The sequence below is a fragment of the Tamandua tetradactyla genome, chromosome 20 (genome assembly GCF_023851605.1).
Source record: "Tamandua tetradactyla isolate mTamTet1 chromosome 20, mTamTet1.pri, whole genome shotgun sequence".
Taxonomy (NCBI): Eukaryota; Metazoa; Chordata; class Mammalia; order Pilosa; family Myrmecophagidae; genus Tamandua; species Tamandua tetradactyla.
Genome location: NC_135346.1, coordinates 644336 through 659123, shown reverse-complemented (window position 1 = coordinate 659123; position 14788 = coordinate 644336). Strand labels below are relative to the sequence as shown.

The window sequence follows — 14788 nt, the reverse complement described above, 5'->3', positions numbered from 1 at the left end:
TGGCTCGCGCCCCACTGCGCTCCCGCCCCCTTGGCTCGCGCCCCCCTGCGCTCCCGCCCCCTTGGCTCGCGCCCCCCTGCGCTCCCAACCCCCTTGGCTCGCGCCCCTCTGCGCTCCCGCCCCCCTTGGCTCGCGCCCCCCTGCGCTCCCAACCCCCTTGGCTCGCGCCCCACTGCGCTCCCAACCCCCTTGGCTCGCGCCCCACTGCGCTCCGCTCCCTTGGTTCCCGCCCCCCTTGGCTCCCGCGTTCCAACGGCGCGTTCCAGGCCGCGTTGCCCCAGTGCTCGCCGGGCTTCGGGCGCTTCGGCAGCTAACGGAAAGCCGTCGGAGCCGCCGACCACCCGAGGAGCCGACAGCGCAGAACTAGTCCTCATGGGCAGTTACCTGAGCCGGCGCCGCCCCCAGCCGCCGTCCCCGGCCCTGTGCTGCGGAGACCTGTCCGAGAGACCGGTCCTCCGCTGGCCCGCGGCCCCTGCCCGCGGCGTGGTCCCGGCCCGCCAGCTCCACGCCGCTGCCCCTGCCCTCGACCTGGCGGGCACGCCGGAGCTGGAGGATCCGCTGGTTTCTGCCCTCCGCCTCCGCCGCGGGTTCGTCGTGGCCCGCCCGAGGCCGCCCCCAGCCCGCCCGCGCTGGTCCTTATTTCTGGGGTTCTTCTCTGCGTCCGGGAGCGGCTCCCCGATGCCCGCGCTGGCTGCAGGCGGCTCCGACATGTTCCGCACCTCAGTTGTGCTGAAGTCGGCACCCACTAAGGACAGACCGACTGTGTGTTTGGCACTGAAGCAGGTAGTCCGCTACCTGTTGGCCTCCTTCTCTGCACGCCGCCCACGCCCCTGTGGGACGGAGATCCCGATAAAGGCCCTGGAAGAGGGCAATAACCTGAGAGCCAAGGAGGAGGGCGACCCGACGGCTCTCGGCGAGGTCCGAGAAGGCGCAGGGAGGCAGGAGCGAGGCCACGTAGACCCCGAGAGTCCGCGCTGTCCGAGTAGGGGCCCCGGCGGCCGCGGGCCTGTCCGGTCTGCATTTACGCCCCTGGGCGTCGACGGCGCCCTCTCTTCCTTGGTGCCCAGGCCAGGGCCTCTGAAGCGTGACCTCTGTGTCCAAAGCTCCAAAGACAGCCTGGCTAAGAAACTCCCCACTTCTTTCCTGAGCTCATGCAGCAAAAGAAACGCCATCATGAGCTCGTACAGCTCCACTCGAGGTTTCTGTCCGCTGCAGAGCAGAAGCCGTCCAGGTGCAGCCCTTCTCCCCGGTCCACGCTCCACCCATCCCCAGGTGCCCGCAGAGAAAGCCAGCGAGGAAGGCCATTCGCCCAGCCCCTCGGCCTCTGAGGCGTCACCCCCGGGGAGGAAGATTCAGGAGGAAAAGGTTTCAGATGCTCCCTCGGGCCAGAACCCTAGCTTGGGGATTTGCTCGCCTGCTTCTGTTAGGGCCGGACCCCAGAAACGCAAGGTTCCTCTGCTGCTTCCCAGCAGGCGGAAGCCCCTGTTGCCCCTGGCCCCACCCCTCCAGCTAGGTCGCCGGGTCACGGCTGAGGACCTGGACTTGGAGAAGAAAGCAGCCATGCAATGGATCAACCAGGTCTTGAAGGGTAAGACTGAGGCCGTCCCAGACGGCAGCACCATGAGCGTCGGCCTCCTGCCCCTTCTCCACCGGGTTCCCGCAGCCCCTGGCCTGAATTCCTAGTGGAAGGACTTCAAGAACAGGCAGTGCTCCCCAGACCCAGTGGGGCTGCTCCTGGTCTGCTAGTGTGGCCCCCTCTAGGGCTGTCTCTCCAGCCCTTCGCCTTGCTTGGCTGGCCTGGCTGCTTTCAAAAGAGGTTCCCTGGCCCTGGCCCGCCTGGGCGGTTCCTGTGCTTTGCTTCTTGTCCCTCACCGATCCTAGGACAGACATTGTAGGCGACAGTCATGAAACTAGCATTGCCTTTGAGAATGCTGTACAGGGGCCTCTCCCTGCCACCCCACCCCCCGGTTGGTCAGACCTTTCCCTAGATTGATGATGTTTTCCTTCCCAGCTTCTTTTCTGCCAGATTTGCCCCTAAAAGTCGGGTGGCTTGAGATTGTTAACCTCAATCAAGAAGAGAGAAGTCAGGCATCTTCAACAGGAGAGGGAGGTTTGGGGCCAGTTGCCTCCAGGCAGGACGCCCACTGCCTTCTCTCGTTGCCTCCTCCCTTCTTTCCCGTAAGGTTAATTGGGCCCTTGCCTGTGTTTCCCAAAAATATTTTTGTTAACTTATCAGGGGGCTCTGTGTCATTGCTGTTTGCTCTTTGAATCAGCAGTGGAGGAACAGTGGAGCGGTGACGTGTGGAGCCAGACTGATGACGCCGTTTCCTGTATTCCGGCTGACGGGAAAGCAGCTCCTCTGGTGCCTGTGTGAGGCGGCTCCTGACGCCTCCGTGTTGGGAGTGTGTGGAATGGCAGCCCCTGCACTTGCTCTCCTCTGCGGCTTCCCACCCACCCATCCACCTCACCGCAGGCTAGATCCGGCCTAGCGTGTGCCGTGAGCACCACCCCACAGGTGAGCTGCAAACATGCTAGCGGAGTTCCCAGGCTCCCCCTAGTGTTAGCATCTCACAGAGCTATAACTGAAACCAGGAAAGTCACATGGCTTAATAACCATACTATTAACTGAACTACAGGCTTAAGTGAACTTCCCCAGGGTTCCCAGTGAATCATGTTTCTGTCCCAGAACCAACCAGAATCCCACATTGCACTTACTTGTCATGTCTGAGTCTCCAAATGGTGGCAGTTTGTCCCTCTTTCCTTCTCCTTCGGGCCTTGACACCTCTGAATAGTACTGCTCAGGTATTTTGTAGCCACACCCTCAATTTAAATCTGCCTGCTGTTTTCTCGTGATTACATGGAGGTCTTGGAGCTTTGCGAGAATCCCACAGAGGCGACGTACCCTTCTTACCATGTCCTCCTGGGTGCAGGATGTCTTAGCGTCTGCTGTTTTCCTTGACCACCTGGTGAAGGTGCTGTCTGCCAGGTTCTCCACTGTACAGTTATTCTTTTTCCTTGTGTGACTCATAAATACTTGGGGGGCACACTTCATTGCGATGCAAAAATCCTGTTTCTCAAACTTTTACCCAGTTATTTTAGCATCCATCAATGGATCTTGCTTTTAGCAGTTATTACCGTGGTGTTCTAATGATTTTCTACTTCCCTGGTTTCTTCTACATTCAACTAGAATTCTTCTGTAAGGAAGAGTTCTCTCAATTAATTTATTCAATCATTTGTGTCTGAATGGCCTCATCAATCATTATGGTATTCTCTGGGCCACTATTTATTATTGTCACTTAATTTTGTTGTTCGAGTTGCTTTAGACTAGGCTACTGTGGATTACCTCGGGTTAACTCCCAAGTGCCTTTAACATGCCTACACCTCTTTTTAAGCACTTCTTTACTTTCTGGTCCCTCAAGATGCGCCAAGATTGTCTTGTCTTTTCCCTGTTCCAGACTTGGAGTCAACTACTTCACACCAGGAATGCTGGTTCCTTTTATTGGCGATTAGAATTCCTAAAAAAACAAGATCTGGATACTACTTGTGTTTATAAGCAGTGGGGAGTCTCTTCTAGCTTTGCAGTCTCCAGCCAAAAGAGTGCATTTCAAAAGTATTTAGTTCAGCTCCTCTCAGCTCCAGTTCAATACGGGTATGTAATTCATTTGTAAGACAGATTCATTTGTCACAAACTGCATCCTATTTGGGGTTCCTCCAACAACCCGATTCCTTGTTTTTAATTTGCAACCGTAAAACTCACGCTTTGTGGTGTACAGTTTGTTTATATTCTGTGGAGTAATGTTGTGTCTGTGTTCACAAGATATTGGTCTGAAGTCTTCTTTCCTGGTGATGTCTTCATCTGGTTCTAGTGTCAGTGTATTTGGCCTTGGTAGAGTGATGGATTCCCGCCTCCGTTTTCTGGAAGAGTTTGTGGAATAATTGGTGTAATTTTTAACATGTTTGGGAGAGTTCATTAATGTTGCCATCTGACCCTGAATTTTTCTTTATGGGAAGGCTTTAAATCACTAACTCAATGACTTTACTAGTTGTAGGGCTAGTAAGATTTTCTAATTCATCTTGAGTCAGTTTCAGGAATTGGTATCTTTCTAGGAATTTGTCCATTTCATCTAAGTTGTCTGATATAAAGTTGTCGTATTAGTTCGCAAGCTGCTAGAATGTGACACACCAGAGCTGGAATGGCTTTTACAAAAGGAAATTTTAATAAGTTACAAGTTTACAGTTCTAAGGAAGTGGAAACACTCCAATTAAGGCACTAACAAGAGGTACCTTAATTCCAGGAAGGTCCAGAACCCTCTGTCAGCAGGGCAGTCACATGACTGGCATCTGCCTCGCCAGGCTCTGGCTTGCTCCGCATTTCATGGTGATGTCTGCCTGGCTCCAAGCATCTCCAGACATCTGTCTCTGTTCTCCACGTGTCCACATCTGTGCCAGCTCTGCTGTGAAATTTCTATTGGCTGTGAGGCTTCCTCGTTTCTCTAGGCTGTGTTCTTTCTTTCATTTCTACTCTCTCCAAAATGTTTCCTCTTTCAAAGGACTGCAGTAAAATCATCAAGACCCACCTGGAATAGGTGAAATCACATCTCCATCTAATCAAAAGTTTATAAGCACAATTGGGTGCGTCACATCTCCATGGAGACAATCTAATCAGAAGATCCCAATGCACATTGTTGATTGGGGATTAAAATGGCTGCCTCCACAAGATTGGGTTAGGATAAGCATGGCTTTCCTGGGGTGCATAGTACCTCCAAACGGGCACAGTTCACATATTTCCTTATCTGTGAAGTGGGTTATGATGCTTTCTCTTTGGTCCCAGATCTTAGCAATCATTGTCTCCTCTGTCTTTCTCTGGCTTTGTTTCTTGCTCTCTTTTTGGTCAGTGTGTCTAAAGGTTTGCAAATTATATTGATTTTTTTCAAAGAATCAACTGTTGTGCTTTAAATAAATTATCTGTTGTATTCCTGTTTTACATTGTACTTATTTGCTTCTGATCTTTATTATTTCACTACTTCTGCTTCTTTTCGGTTCACTTTACTCTTTTACTAGTTACTCAAGATTGAAGAATTGGCCTTCAGTCTGAGATCTTGCACTTTTCTAGTACAGACATTCAAAGCTACAAATTTACCTCTAAGCAATGTCATTGAAATCACATAAATGCCGATATGTGTGAATTGAGTTCAGTTCAATCTATTTTCTAATTTTCCTTGTGATTTCTCCCTTGACTCAGGAATTTAGTAGTATGTTCTTTAATTTCCAAATATTTGGGGATGTCCCACATTTCTTTCTGGTTTTGATTTGTAATTTTATTCTGTTATCTCCTGAAGCCTACATTGAAAGCTTTGGATCCTTTTAAATGTATTGGGTCTTTTTAATGGTCAAGCAAATGCTGTATCCTGGAAGATATTCCACGCAGCCTTGGAAAAGTGTGTTCTGTTGTTTGGAGACAGAGTGCTCTATAAACGTCAGTTAGGTCGAATTGGTTGATCGTGTTGTGTCATCCTTCGTATCCTTACTGATTTTCTTTCTTCTTGTTCTGTCAACTATTGAGAGTGGGGTCTTAAAATATTCAACTCTTATTAATCTCTCATCCATTTCTCATTTCAATGATAGCAGTTAGGTTGCTTGGAAGTTGGGCTCTCTTGTTAGCTGTGTATAAGTTTAGAAATGTTTTCTCTTCCTGATTGACCCTTTTATGACTCTGAAATGTCCTCTTTCTCTCTAGTAATTTTTTCGCTTTAACAGCTACTTTACCTAATGTTGCCATAGCTATGCTAGTTCTTTTACACATATATACTGTTTACGATGAATAGCTTTTTCCATCTTTAAAATGCCAACCTATTGGCATTTTTGGATCTAAAGTGTGTCTCACACTTAGAATAGACTTGGATCTTGATTTCTGAATATGCAATCTCTGCCTCTTGATTGGACATTTTAGTTTATTCCTGTTTGATGTGATTTTTGCCCATGGGTGGTCTCATCTCCTCCATTTTACTGTTTTTTTTTTCTATTTGTCTCATATCTTTTTTTGCTCCTCTCTACCTCCTTTACTACCTTTGTGTTAAAAAGGTTTTTCTGGTGTATCAATTTAATTTCCCCTTTTTCTTTTTTTTTGAATTATTTATTAGTGATTGCAGTAAGAATGACAATATGCACATAAATTTTCGAAATCTACTTCAGGACATGCAGATGGAAAACAAGCATGCGAAAAAGATGTTTAACCTCATTAGCCATCAGGGAAATTCATATCAAAATCATAAGGAGCTATTACCACATGCCTATCAGAATGATTTGCACAACCCCAAATGCTGGAGAGGACATAGAGAAGCTGGTTTGCTCATACTTTGGAGATGGAAATGTAAATGATACCGTTTGGCATTTCCTTTGACATCTTAAACCTGGCTTACCATATGCGCATTTACCACAGATGAAAACTTATTTTCATACAAAATTATGTTCACAATTGTTCATAGCATCTTAATTCACGATAGCCCAAAAGTCCTTCAAGGGGTGAGTGGTTTAGCAACTGCAGTACATTCCTACCGTGGAGGAGTACTCCACAGAAACAGACAAGAACTACAGATACATGCAACAACCTGGCTGGACCTCAAGGGAATTATGCTGAGTGAATAAAGCCAAACACGAAAGGTCACATAGTGTATGATTCCATTTATATTATGTTCTTGAAATAACAAGAGTATGGAAATGGAGAACAGAGTATTGGTTGACAGGGTTAGGGTTGGGAGGGACTGGGTTGGTGTGGCTGTAAAGGGTGGTACACGGGAGACTTTCGATGATGGATTAATTCTATGTTGGTTGTGATGGTGGTTCTGTCAATAGGTATGTAATAGAATTACTGAGCACACAGAACTGGAGACACCCAAAATGAATGCAAATAAAACTAATGAAATGGTGTTACCACTTTTGCTTCAACCATAAAACATGATTAAAGAAGCTCATGAAATAAAGGGTCATCTGTTACATTTACTTCTGCTTTTCCTCATTTTGTTGTTCTTTCTTTTCTGAAGTCCAAGCCTTTTTCTGTCATCATTTTATTTCTGCTCAGAGATCTTCCTTTAACAATGTTTTTAAAGGTAGGTCTGCTAACAACAAATTATCTTAGTTTCTCTTCCTCTAAGAATATCATTTCCTGTTCACCCCTTGAGAGTAGTTCCACTGTATTTAGGATCAGGACTGACAATTTCCTCTCAGCACTTGAAAGATGTTCTGCTACTTTCTTCTTGCCTCCATGGTTTCAAATAAGAAATAAACTGTTAAGGAGAAGCTAAGCCTGCTGATAATTATGCCTAGGAGTCACCTGCAGAGAACCTCTTTTGAGGTTGCTCAGATGTGGCCTCGCTCTCTAAGCCAATGCAGCAAGTGAACTCACTGCCCTCCTCCTCTAAGGGGCGTGACTCGCAGGGGTATAAATCTGCATGGGACATGATTCCCACGGATGAGCTGGTACCCAGCATCCTTGGAATGAGAAAGCCTTCTGGTAGCAAAAAGGGGAAGAGAGAAATGGAACAAGGTAAAGTTTCAGTGGCTGAGAGATTTCAGAGTCAAGAGGTTATCCTGGAGATTCTTACACATTGTATAGATATCACGTTTTAGTTTATGATGTGCTGGAGTGGATGGAGGGAAGTACCTGAAACTGGTGAGCTGTGTTCCAGTAGCCTTGATTCTTGAAGACAATTGTTTAATATAGAGCTTTTACAGTGTGACCGGATGATTGTGAAAACCTTGTGTCTGATGCTCCTTTTATCCAGGGTATGGACAGACGAGTAAAAAAAAAAAAGTAAGGATAAAAAATAAATAGTGGGGGAGATAAAAGGTAAAAATTGGGTAGAATAAAATACTGTGGGTCAATGAGAGAAGGGGAGGGGTAAGGGGTAAGGGATGTATGAGTTCTTTTTTTTCTTTTTATTTCTTTTTCTGGAGTGATGCAAATGTTCTAAAAATGCTCAGGGTGAAGAATACACAACTATGTGATCATATTGTGAGCCACTGATTGTATAATACGGCTGGACTGTATGTGTGTGGATATTTCTAAATAAAAATATTTTAAAAAGGGAAAATAATAAATAAAACCCATTAAAATACGCTGTCACTCCAGTTGGCATTCCTTTATAAGTAATTTCTGCTTTCTCTGGTCTTTTTTTGGGGGGTGGGTGGGTTTGGTGGTGCATGGTCTGGGAATCGAACCCAGGTCTCCTGCATGGAAGGCGAGCATTCTACCACTGAACCACCCATGCAATTTCTCTCTGGCTGTTTTAAACATTGTTTCTCTGCCATTAGTGTCCAGAAGTTGAATTATACTGGATCTTGCTATAGATTTCCTTGGGTCTGTCTTGAATTGGTAGGTTTATGGCTTTAACTGAATTTGGGGAGTTTTCACCATTATTTCTTCCAATATATTTTCAGTCCCATGCCCTGTGTTCTCTCCTTCTGGAACTTTGAGGATATGAATTATATACCACTTTTTATCATCCAAGTCCTGTGAGATGTTGCTTGTTTTTCTTTTTCTCTGTTATTCAGATTGAGCAAATTCCATTGATCAGTTTTCAAGTTCACTCTGTCATCTTCACTTACTGTTGGGTCCATCCAGTGAATTTTTAATTTTAGTTATTGTATTTTTCAATCATGTAATTTTCATTTTATTTCTTTTTCCTATTTTAAAAGTAACTCCTATTTCTTTGCTTAGATTTTTCTTTTATTTCCCATTTGTTTCAAGAGAATTTGCAGTTGATTGTTAAAGTGTACTGTGGGAGTTAGGTTCAGGTGTCGACTTGGCCAGGTGAAGGTGCCTAGTTCTGTTGCTATGGATGTGCACCAATGGCATGTAAACATCATCTGTTGCTCATTACATCTGCAGTTGGCTAGGAGGCATGTCTGCTGCAAGGAATGATGTTTGATTAACTGGCTGGTGCTTAAATGAGAGAGTGCAACGTAGCACAGCCCAAGCAGCTCAGCATACCTCATCCCAGCACTTGCAGCTCAGCCCAGGCCTTTGGAGATGCAGAAAGGAATCACCCCAGGGAAAGTTGTTGGAACCCAGAGGCCTGGAGAGAAGACCAGCAGAGATCGCCCTGTGCCTTCCCATGTAAGAAAGAACCTCAGTTGAAAGTTAGCTGCCTTTCCTCTGAAGAACTATACGTTACCTAAATAAATCCCTTTTATTGAAAGCCAATCTGTCTCTGGTGTGTTGCATTCCAGCAGCTAGCAAACGAGAATGTATTCATGAAGGCTTTTCAAAAATCCTTGTCCAGTTATTCCAACCTTGTATTCATCTTGGTATTTGTGTCAATTGATTGCCTTTTCTCACCTCAATTGTGGTTTCCTTGCTCTTGGTATGAGGAATGGTTTCCTCTTGCATCTCCGACGTTTGGGTGGTCACATGAAGATGCCCTTGGCCCAACTGAAGTTTTCCGTCTTAGCAGGCAGTCTCCCTCTAGGCCCTGGCCTGGGATGCTGTTCCGATCTGCCACCTCCTCTGGCGCTCTGGGGGCTCCTGCCCGTGCACACGGCTCTGTCCTTGGGCAGAAAGCACCCCTGCGTGGCTGGTGGCTGTGAGCACCTTTTGTAAAAAAAGTGGTCAGAAGTCCTGGCCCGGGTCTCCTTGTGCCACTGGGTGGAGGCGTCGCTGATGTGGCTGTCGCCGTGGGCAGCTGGGGCTGCGTGCCACCGTGGAGTGGGCACTGGGCTTCCCGCCAGGCCTCCAGTGGGAGAAGCTAGTCCTCGGGCTAGAAAAGCGGCTTTCCCCAGATGATGCTGGCCATGCCTGCTGGCAGTCCAGGGTGCAGGCCTCCTTTCTGCACCAAGTCCTGGCTTTACGGGAAGGAGAGGGGTAGAAAGGTCACCCAGGGAACTCCCCATATGCTGTTCCTCAAGTCCTGAGGTCCCTAGTCAGTCCAGCTTCTTCTTTCCAGCATTGAGTCCTTTCATCATTGTCTTCTGAATAATTTCCAAAGTATCTAGTTGTGTTTAAAGGGGAGGAGCAGGGAAAAGCGAGTCTATATCACTTTGCTGTGGAAATGGTGGTGTATCATTGGTTTTTAGGGAGTGGATTTGCTGACCTTCTCACTCCACAGTTCAGGAAGTCCCGTCCATTAATCAGGTTAATTATAAATTTTCTAAGAAAAGTCACAGTTATTCCCTACCCATATCCTCCTCACAAGAGACCCCGCGCAGTCCCAACGCTGACTGACTATTTTCATGACTTTTTGTTACCTAGACATTTGTGTTTTAGAATGGGTCAAGAAGTTGTTTATGTTATATGCTATAATTACATACTTGGGACAGTTTTTTTTACATTCCTAGTCTGTTCTCTAGGAACATTTATTCTCGCTGAAATGAGCCTTCAGTGGTTCTTTTAGTGATGCTAATGGGAGTAAGCTCTCTTCATCACTGTCTCAATCACTTTATTTAGCCTTCACTTCTCTTTTTTCTGTAAAGCAAAGCAGCACTTTATTCTTTTGCCAAAATGGATAAGGTGGACTCCTGTCCTAAAGGCAGCTCTCCCTGAAGGGAGGTGACAGTGGTTGTCTTAGAAGGGGTCAGGGGATGTGTGCACCGGTGGCTAATGCACGTGGGCAGCGGGCTGCACAAAGTAAAAGTCAGGTTGGGGCTTAGTTTTGGGGAAAGGAAGGACTTCCCCGGTTGTGGCAGGGTGGGAACTCGTGGCAGCGTCAGGATGGGCCCTTTCTGTTTCACTGCACTTTGTGCTTCGCCTTGGAGCACTAGGGAAATGGCTGCAGGAGCTGCAGTTCTTAATGGCTTCCTACAGACATTTGCTTGCTATGTTTTTCTGGAAATAAGCACAGCTCAAGCAGAAACAGAAGTTAGACGGAACACTTTCTGATCAGACTTCATCCTGGTGACAAATTCCTCCTCTGCCCTGCTCCTCGTTCTTGTGGGGCGCTGAAGGGTGAAGGTCTCTCTTCTGTAGCTGCTTCCAGGTGTATGCGGATAATCATCCAGCCCGGCAGGACAAAGCTTTTCCCTGGCTACCCTGAGGGTCATCTGATTGATTGTCACCGGGCAGAAGGCCAAGTTGTTCATAGCCCTGGGTTATGATCATTTGCTGCTTAGGAGCCTCAAGTTTTCACTCAGGTCAGGTACTAAGAGTTAAGAAGGCAGGATGGACCCGCACGCCAGCAGTGGAGCTCCAGGCAGCCGCCGCCCCCGCCACACCCACCAGGGTGACCACTCAGGGACCTGGGGCCCCACCTCCACGAGGACTTGGCTACCACCCCAGAAGAGACGCAGCAACTGAGCATTCATGGCTGGTTGCTGTGCTGCATCACTGTTCAGAATATACAGGTCTTTAGAGTAACTAAAAACCTGGAGCGTTTGAACTCTGACTTTGACAGGTTTCTTCTCTTAATGGATCTTCAAGATGGAAGTGAGAACCTCTTTTAGAGTGCTATTGTCTGACATTGAGAAATTCATGCCGATTGTTTATACTCCCACTGTGGCCTGCTTGCCAACAACATAGCTTAGTATTTCCAAAGCCCAGCGATCTTTTTATCTTTGTCATTGTGACAGAGGCATCTAAGGTTATTTGTGGGTGCCATCATAATTATTCTGCCCAAGTTCTCTTTAAAAGCTATTGTACCTACTACTGAGAAACTCACCATTTTTATGTAGGGAACTAATGGGAAGACCTAAATTAGTAATAAATTGATGGGATCAACCTTAAAATGAAGAAGTCAGGAACCAAATAGTAGGATCGTGATAGTAATTACTAGGGAGTCCACTATGCATAGCCACCATGACAATTTGAGCATGTAGTTTTCGATGGACTCCCAAATGGGTTGTGTCGGGGACTGTCGATGTTATTGAACCGAGGCTTGGGTGTGTCGCCTGTTTATGTTGTGCTCAGTCAGCAGCAAGTATTACTCCTGCACAGATCCCTCCACGCTCTGCCAGAAGACAGTCAGGACCATCTGATTATCCATAACATTTGTTAATGTGTTTAGGGAAAGTTGAATTGCCCCCCAGAGCTGCAGCAGTAGTATTGGTAAATTCTTCTACCTCTACTGTAGAGCAGCCTCACAGTAGGCAAATCCTCCCAGGAGGCTAATAGTCTTATGCTCAACCCCAGTCCAGCTACTGTCATACCTAGAGCTTGCAAGCTGGTAAGAGATATCAAGTTTTAGATACCCTATTGTACATTGGCCCCTTATCCAAATATTGTTTACACATTGAAGAATCAAAGGTGCCTCTCTGTGCTTTCAAAAGACAGTTGACTCTTGGGACTTCCACAGATGAAAATGTCAGCCTTTTGTGCACATAGGACTTCCGGATTGGTTCCTTGCAAAACATGGAGTTTTCTAAATACTTTGCGGCTGTTATTGTCTCATTTAGGTCATGGCAGAGGCCGTGATAGGGGACCCAGTTTGTAAGGTTCTCACAGGATGGATATGAGCAAGACTTTTGCCAGCCAGCCCATCTTCTGTGGTTTTTGATGGTTAATTTCCATCTCAACTTTAGATATGTATAATGAGTAGTGACCATGTCATTTTCCCCTTTTGTAATATTTTTCATTAGATCCCAGCAAAAAGCCTGATTGTGTAGTCTCCCCCTGCCCCAGACACCAGGGTGTAATTACAGGTGTTTTCATTGTACCTGTCTGCAAGTACCCAGGAGGAAGGGATTTTGTGACAATGGCTTACGTGTGCAAGGTGGGAAACAGGAATCTCATTTGGGACTTGTAAGGCCGAATTTTGCATTGCTTTGATTATTGGATGACTGATTTTGGAAGTGGGTCACTTGAAACCATAGGAATAGACTGTCAGCTAGATTTCCTTCCAGAGGAGGTTCAAACTTTATATTTTCTTGGCCAGAAAAAGCTATCAGGGCAGGGACTTGGTGGAAATTCTGTACTGGTGGCGCACGATAGGAGAAGATCTGGCTTAGGGATTGGGAAGGCGTATCCCACAGTCTTCTAATTGCTCTCCCTGGACTAGGTGTGGGAGGCCTTGATGAAAAAGTTATCCTGCCGCCTTCGGCTACAGATGGAAGCGTTATGTGGGCCGAGAGCAGGTAGGTTTCTCTTGCATCAGTCATGTGTCTGGCTGAGCACACCGTCCTTTGCACTCAAACTGCCTTACACAGCAGGATCATTAGTATTACGAGAGCAATCGTAAGGCTACTACAAGCGGTTCCCCTTCGAGGTTGTATGCCAGCATGGGTAGTCGGGCGCCGGTACTCAGCTTTCTGCCACCACTTGAACAGCAGCTGGAGGTCTGACAACAGTTCACAGGATACGAGGGTTGGCTTTCGGTTCAGGCAAAGTGAGCTCAGCTGCTCTTTCTACTCTGTTTTGATGGACCCATGGAGTGGTGTCTTCTCTGGGGGAAGGCCGCTGGCATCCGGGCTCCTCTGTCACGTGGTGACGCCTGCTGGCCTTCCCTCCCGGGCCTGGTTTCAAAATGGCTCTCTCAGCTCCTGTGGCTCTTTCTGACTCCTCCCGGGGCATTTTCCTTCTGAGCTCTTTCTCTCCATGAGCTTTCTGAAGGGGCTCCTCCGGCCCTGGTGAACTCCTCCCTCCATGGTCTCTCCCAACCGGCCTATGAGACTGTGTTTGTATAGTCAGTGAGGCCTGTCTTTCTCTTTTCCTCCAAGAAGACTGGAAAACTTTCACTTCTGAAATCCATACTGAAGGTTATGTACTTATTGAAGAAACCCTAAAGCTTTTCTCCACTGAGGAAATAAAGACAACACAAGACAGATTAGAAGCGAAGGGGGAGCCTCTGACGCCCACAGGCAGTGAGCGAAGCCCTCTAGCATTTCCTTTGGAAAGATAATGTGGATGGGCACAAAGTTTCTAGGTTGGCAGGTAAATCAGCTGATACTTTGATCTCAATACATTGTCATCTAAAGACACTACTGTGTTGAGCCTGTTGGGCAAGTACCTTTCAGTGCTCAAGATTTTGTGTTCTGGTGTCAGTGTCCATCAATTATTAAATGTCAACTCTTGTACACATCAGTTTGCGTCATGGGTAAGTTACTCAAATAGCTGATCCTCTGTTTATGTGCAGATAAAATGGGGATGATGGTAATAGGTAAGAGTTATGGTACGCTTATATGTCAGGCACATGGTGTTAAGTGCTGTGCATTTATTATCCCTTTTAGTCCTTTCTACATAGTCACTTTCATTTTCTCTCTTTCCACAGATGATGGAGCTACAACCCAGCGCAATTACACAGCTTCACGTTGGGCACATGTCTCAGCCACGCAGGAGCCCCCAGCTGAGCACTGAGCCTGTACCCTGTATATAGACTGCAGAACCACATCCCATTTGGGGTCATTTTTTTGATACTTAAATAAGATAATCGTCTCAAGTGCTAACTGTAATGCCTAATTTATATTAAGAGCTCAGTACATGTTATCTTTTTTTGTGACTACTTCCCTCGTCTGTCGCGCCACACAGCCTCTTAGAAATCCTCACTTCCCTTTCCATCAGGAGAATACTGTGCCAGCTGCGAGTGTCTTGGGATACTGGTAAACCGCCAGTCCTCAAGGTCCCACACCGAGCCCCGGTAAGTGCCCATCTCATGCTGCTGAGGCACCTACGTCTGTCTCCAACCCTCATAAAGGCCGTCTTCTGACTCACTCTCGAGAGACGTGCTCCACACGGACCTGTGGGACCCGTCCGGACAATGCTTTCCACCACCCTTCACACAGGCTCCTTTGGCGCTTCTGCCTCTCCCCCAAATGTCACCTCTCTCCCCACTCCCTGTCCCATTCCCAGTACTTGTTTTGCTCACGT

General features: G+C 47.0%; 1 protein-coding gene across 1 annotated transcript; it reads left to right on the top strand.

Annotated features, from left to right (window-relative positions):
* The first annotated feature begins 372 nt into the window (after positions 1-372).
* LOC143664756 (nuclear envelope pore membrane protein POM 121-like) lies at positions 373-14496 on the top strand. The gene is made up of 3 exons (XM_077138154.1): positions 373-1588; positions 2277-2362; positions 14193-14496. Exons 1-3 carry the CDS (start codon positions 373-375, stop codon positions 14295-14297), a joined length of 1407 nt encoding a protein of 468 aa, XP_076994269.1. The 3' UTR covers positions 14298-14496.
* The last annotated feature ends 292 nt before the right edge of the window (positions 14497-14788 follow it).

Coding starts and splice junctions, on each gene's coding strand:
- LOC143664756 (XM_077138154.1), top strand. CDS start 373: ATGGGCAGTTACCTGAGCCGGCGCCGCCCCCAGCCGCCGTCCCCGGCC. Junction 1,589..2,276: donor GATCAACCAGGTCTTGAAGG/GTAAGACTGAGG, acceptor TTGAATCAGCAG/TGGAGGAACAGTGGAGCGGT. Junction 2,363..14,192: donor ACGGGAAAGCAGCTCCTCTG/GTGCCTGTGTGA, acceptor CTCTTTCCACAG/ATGATGGAGCTACAACCCAG.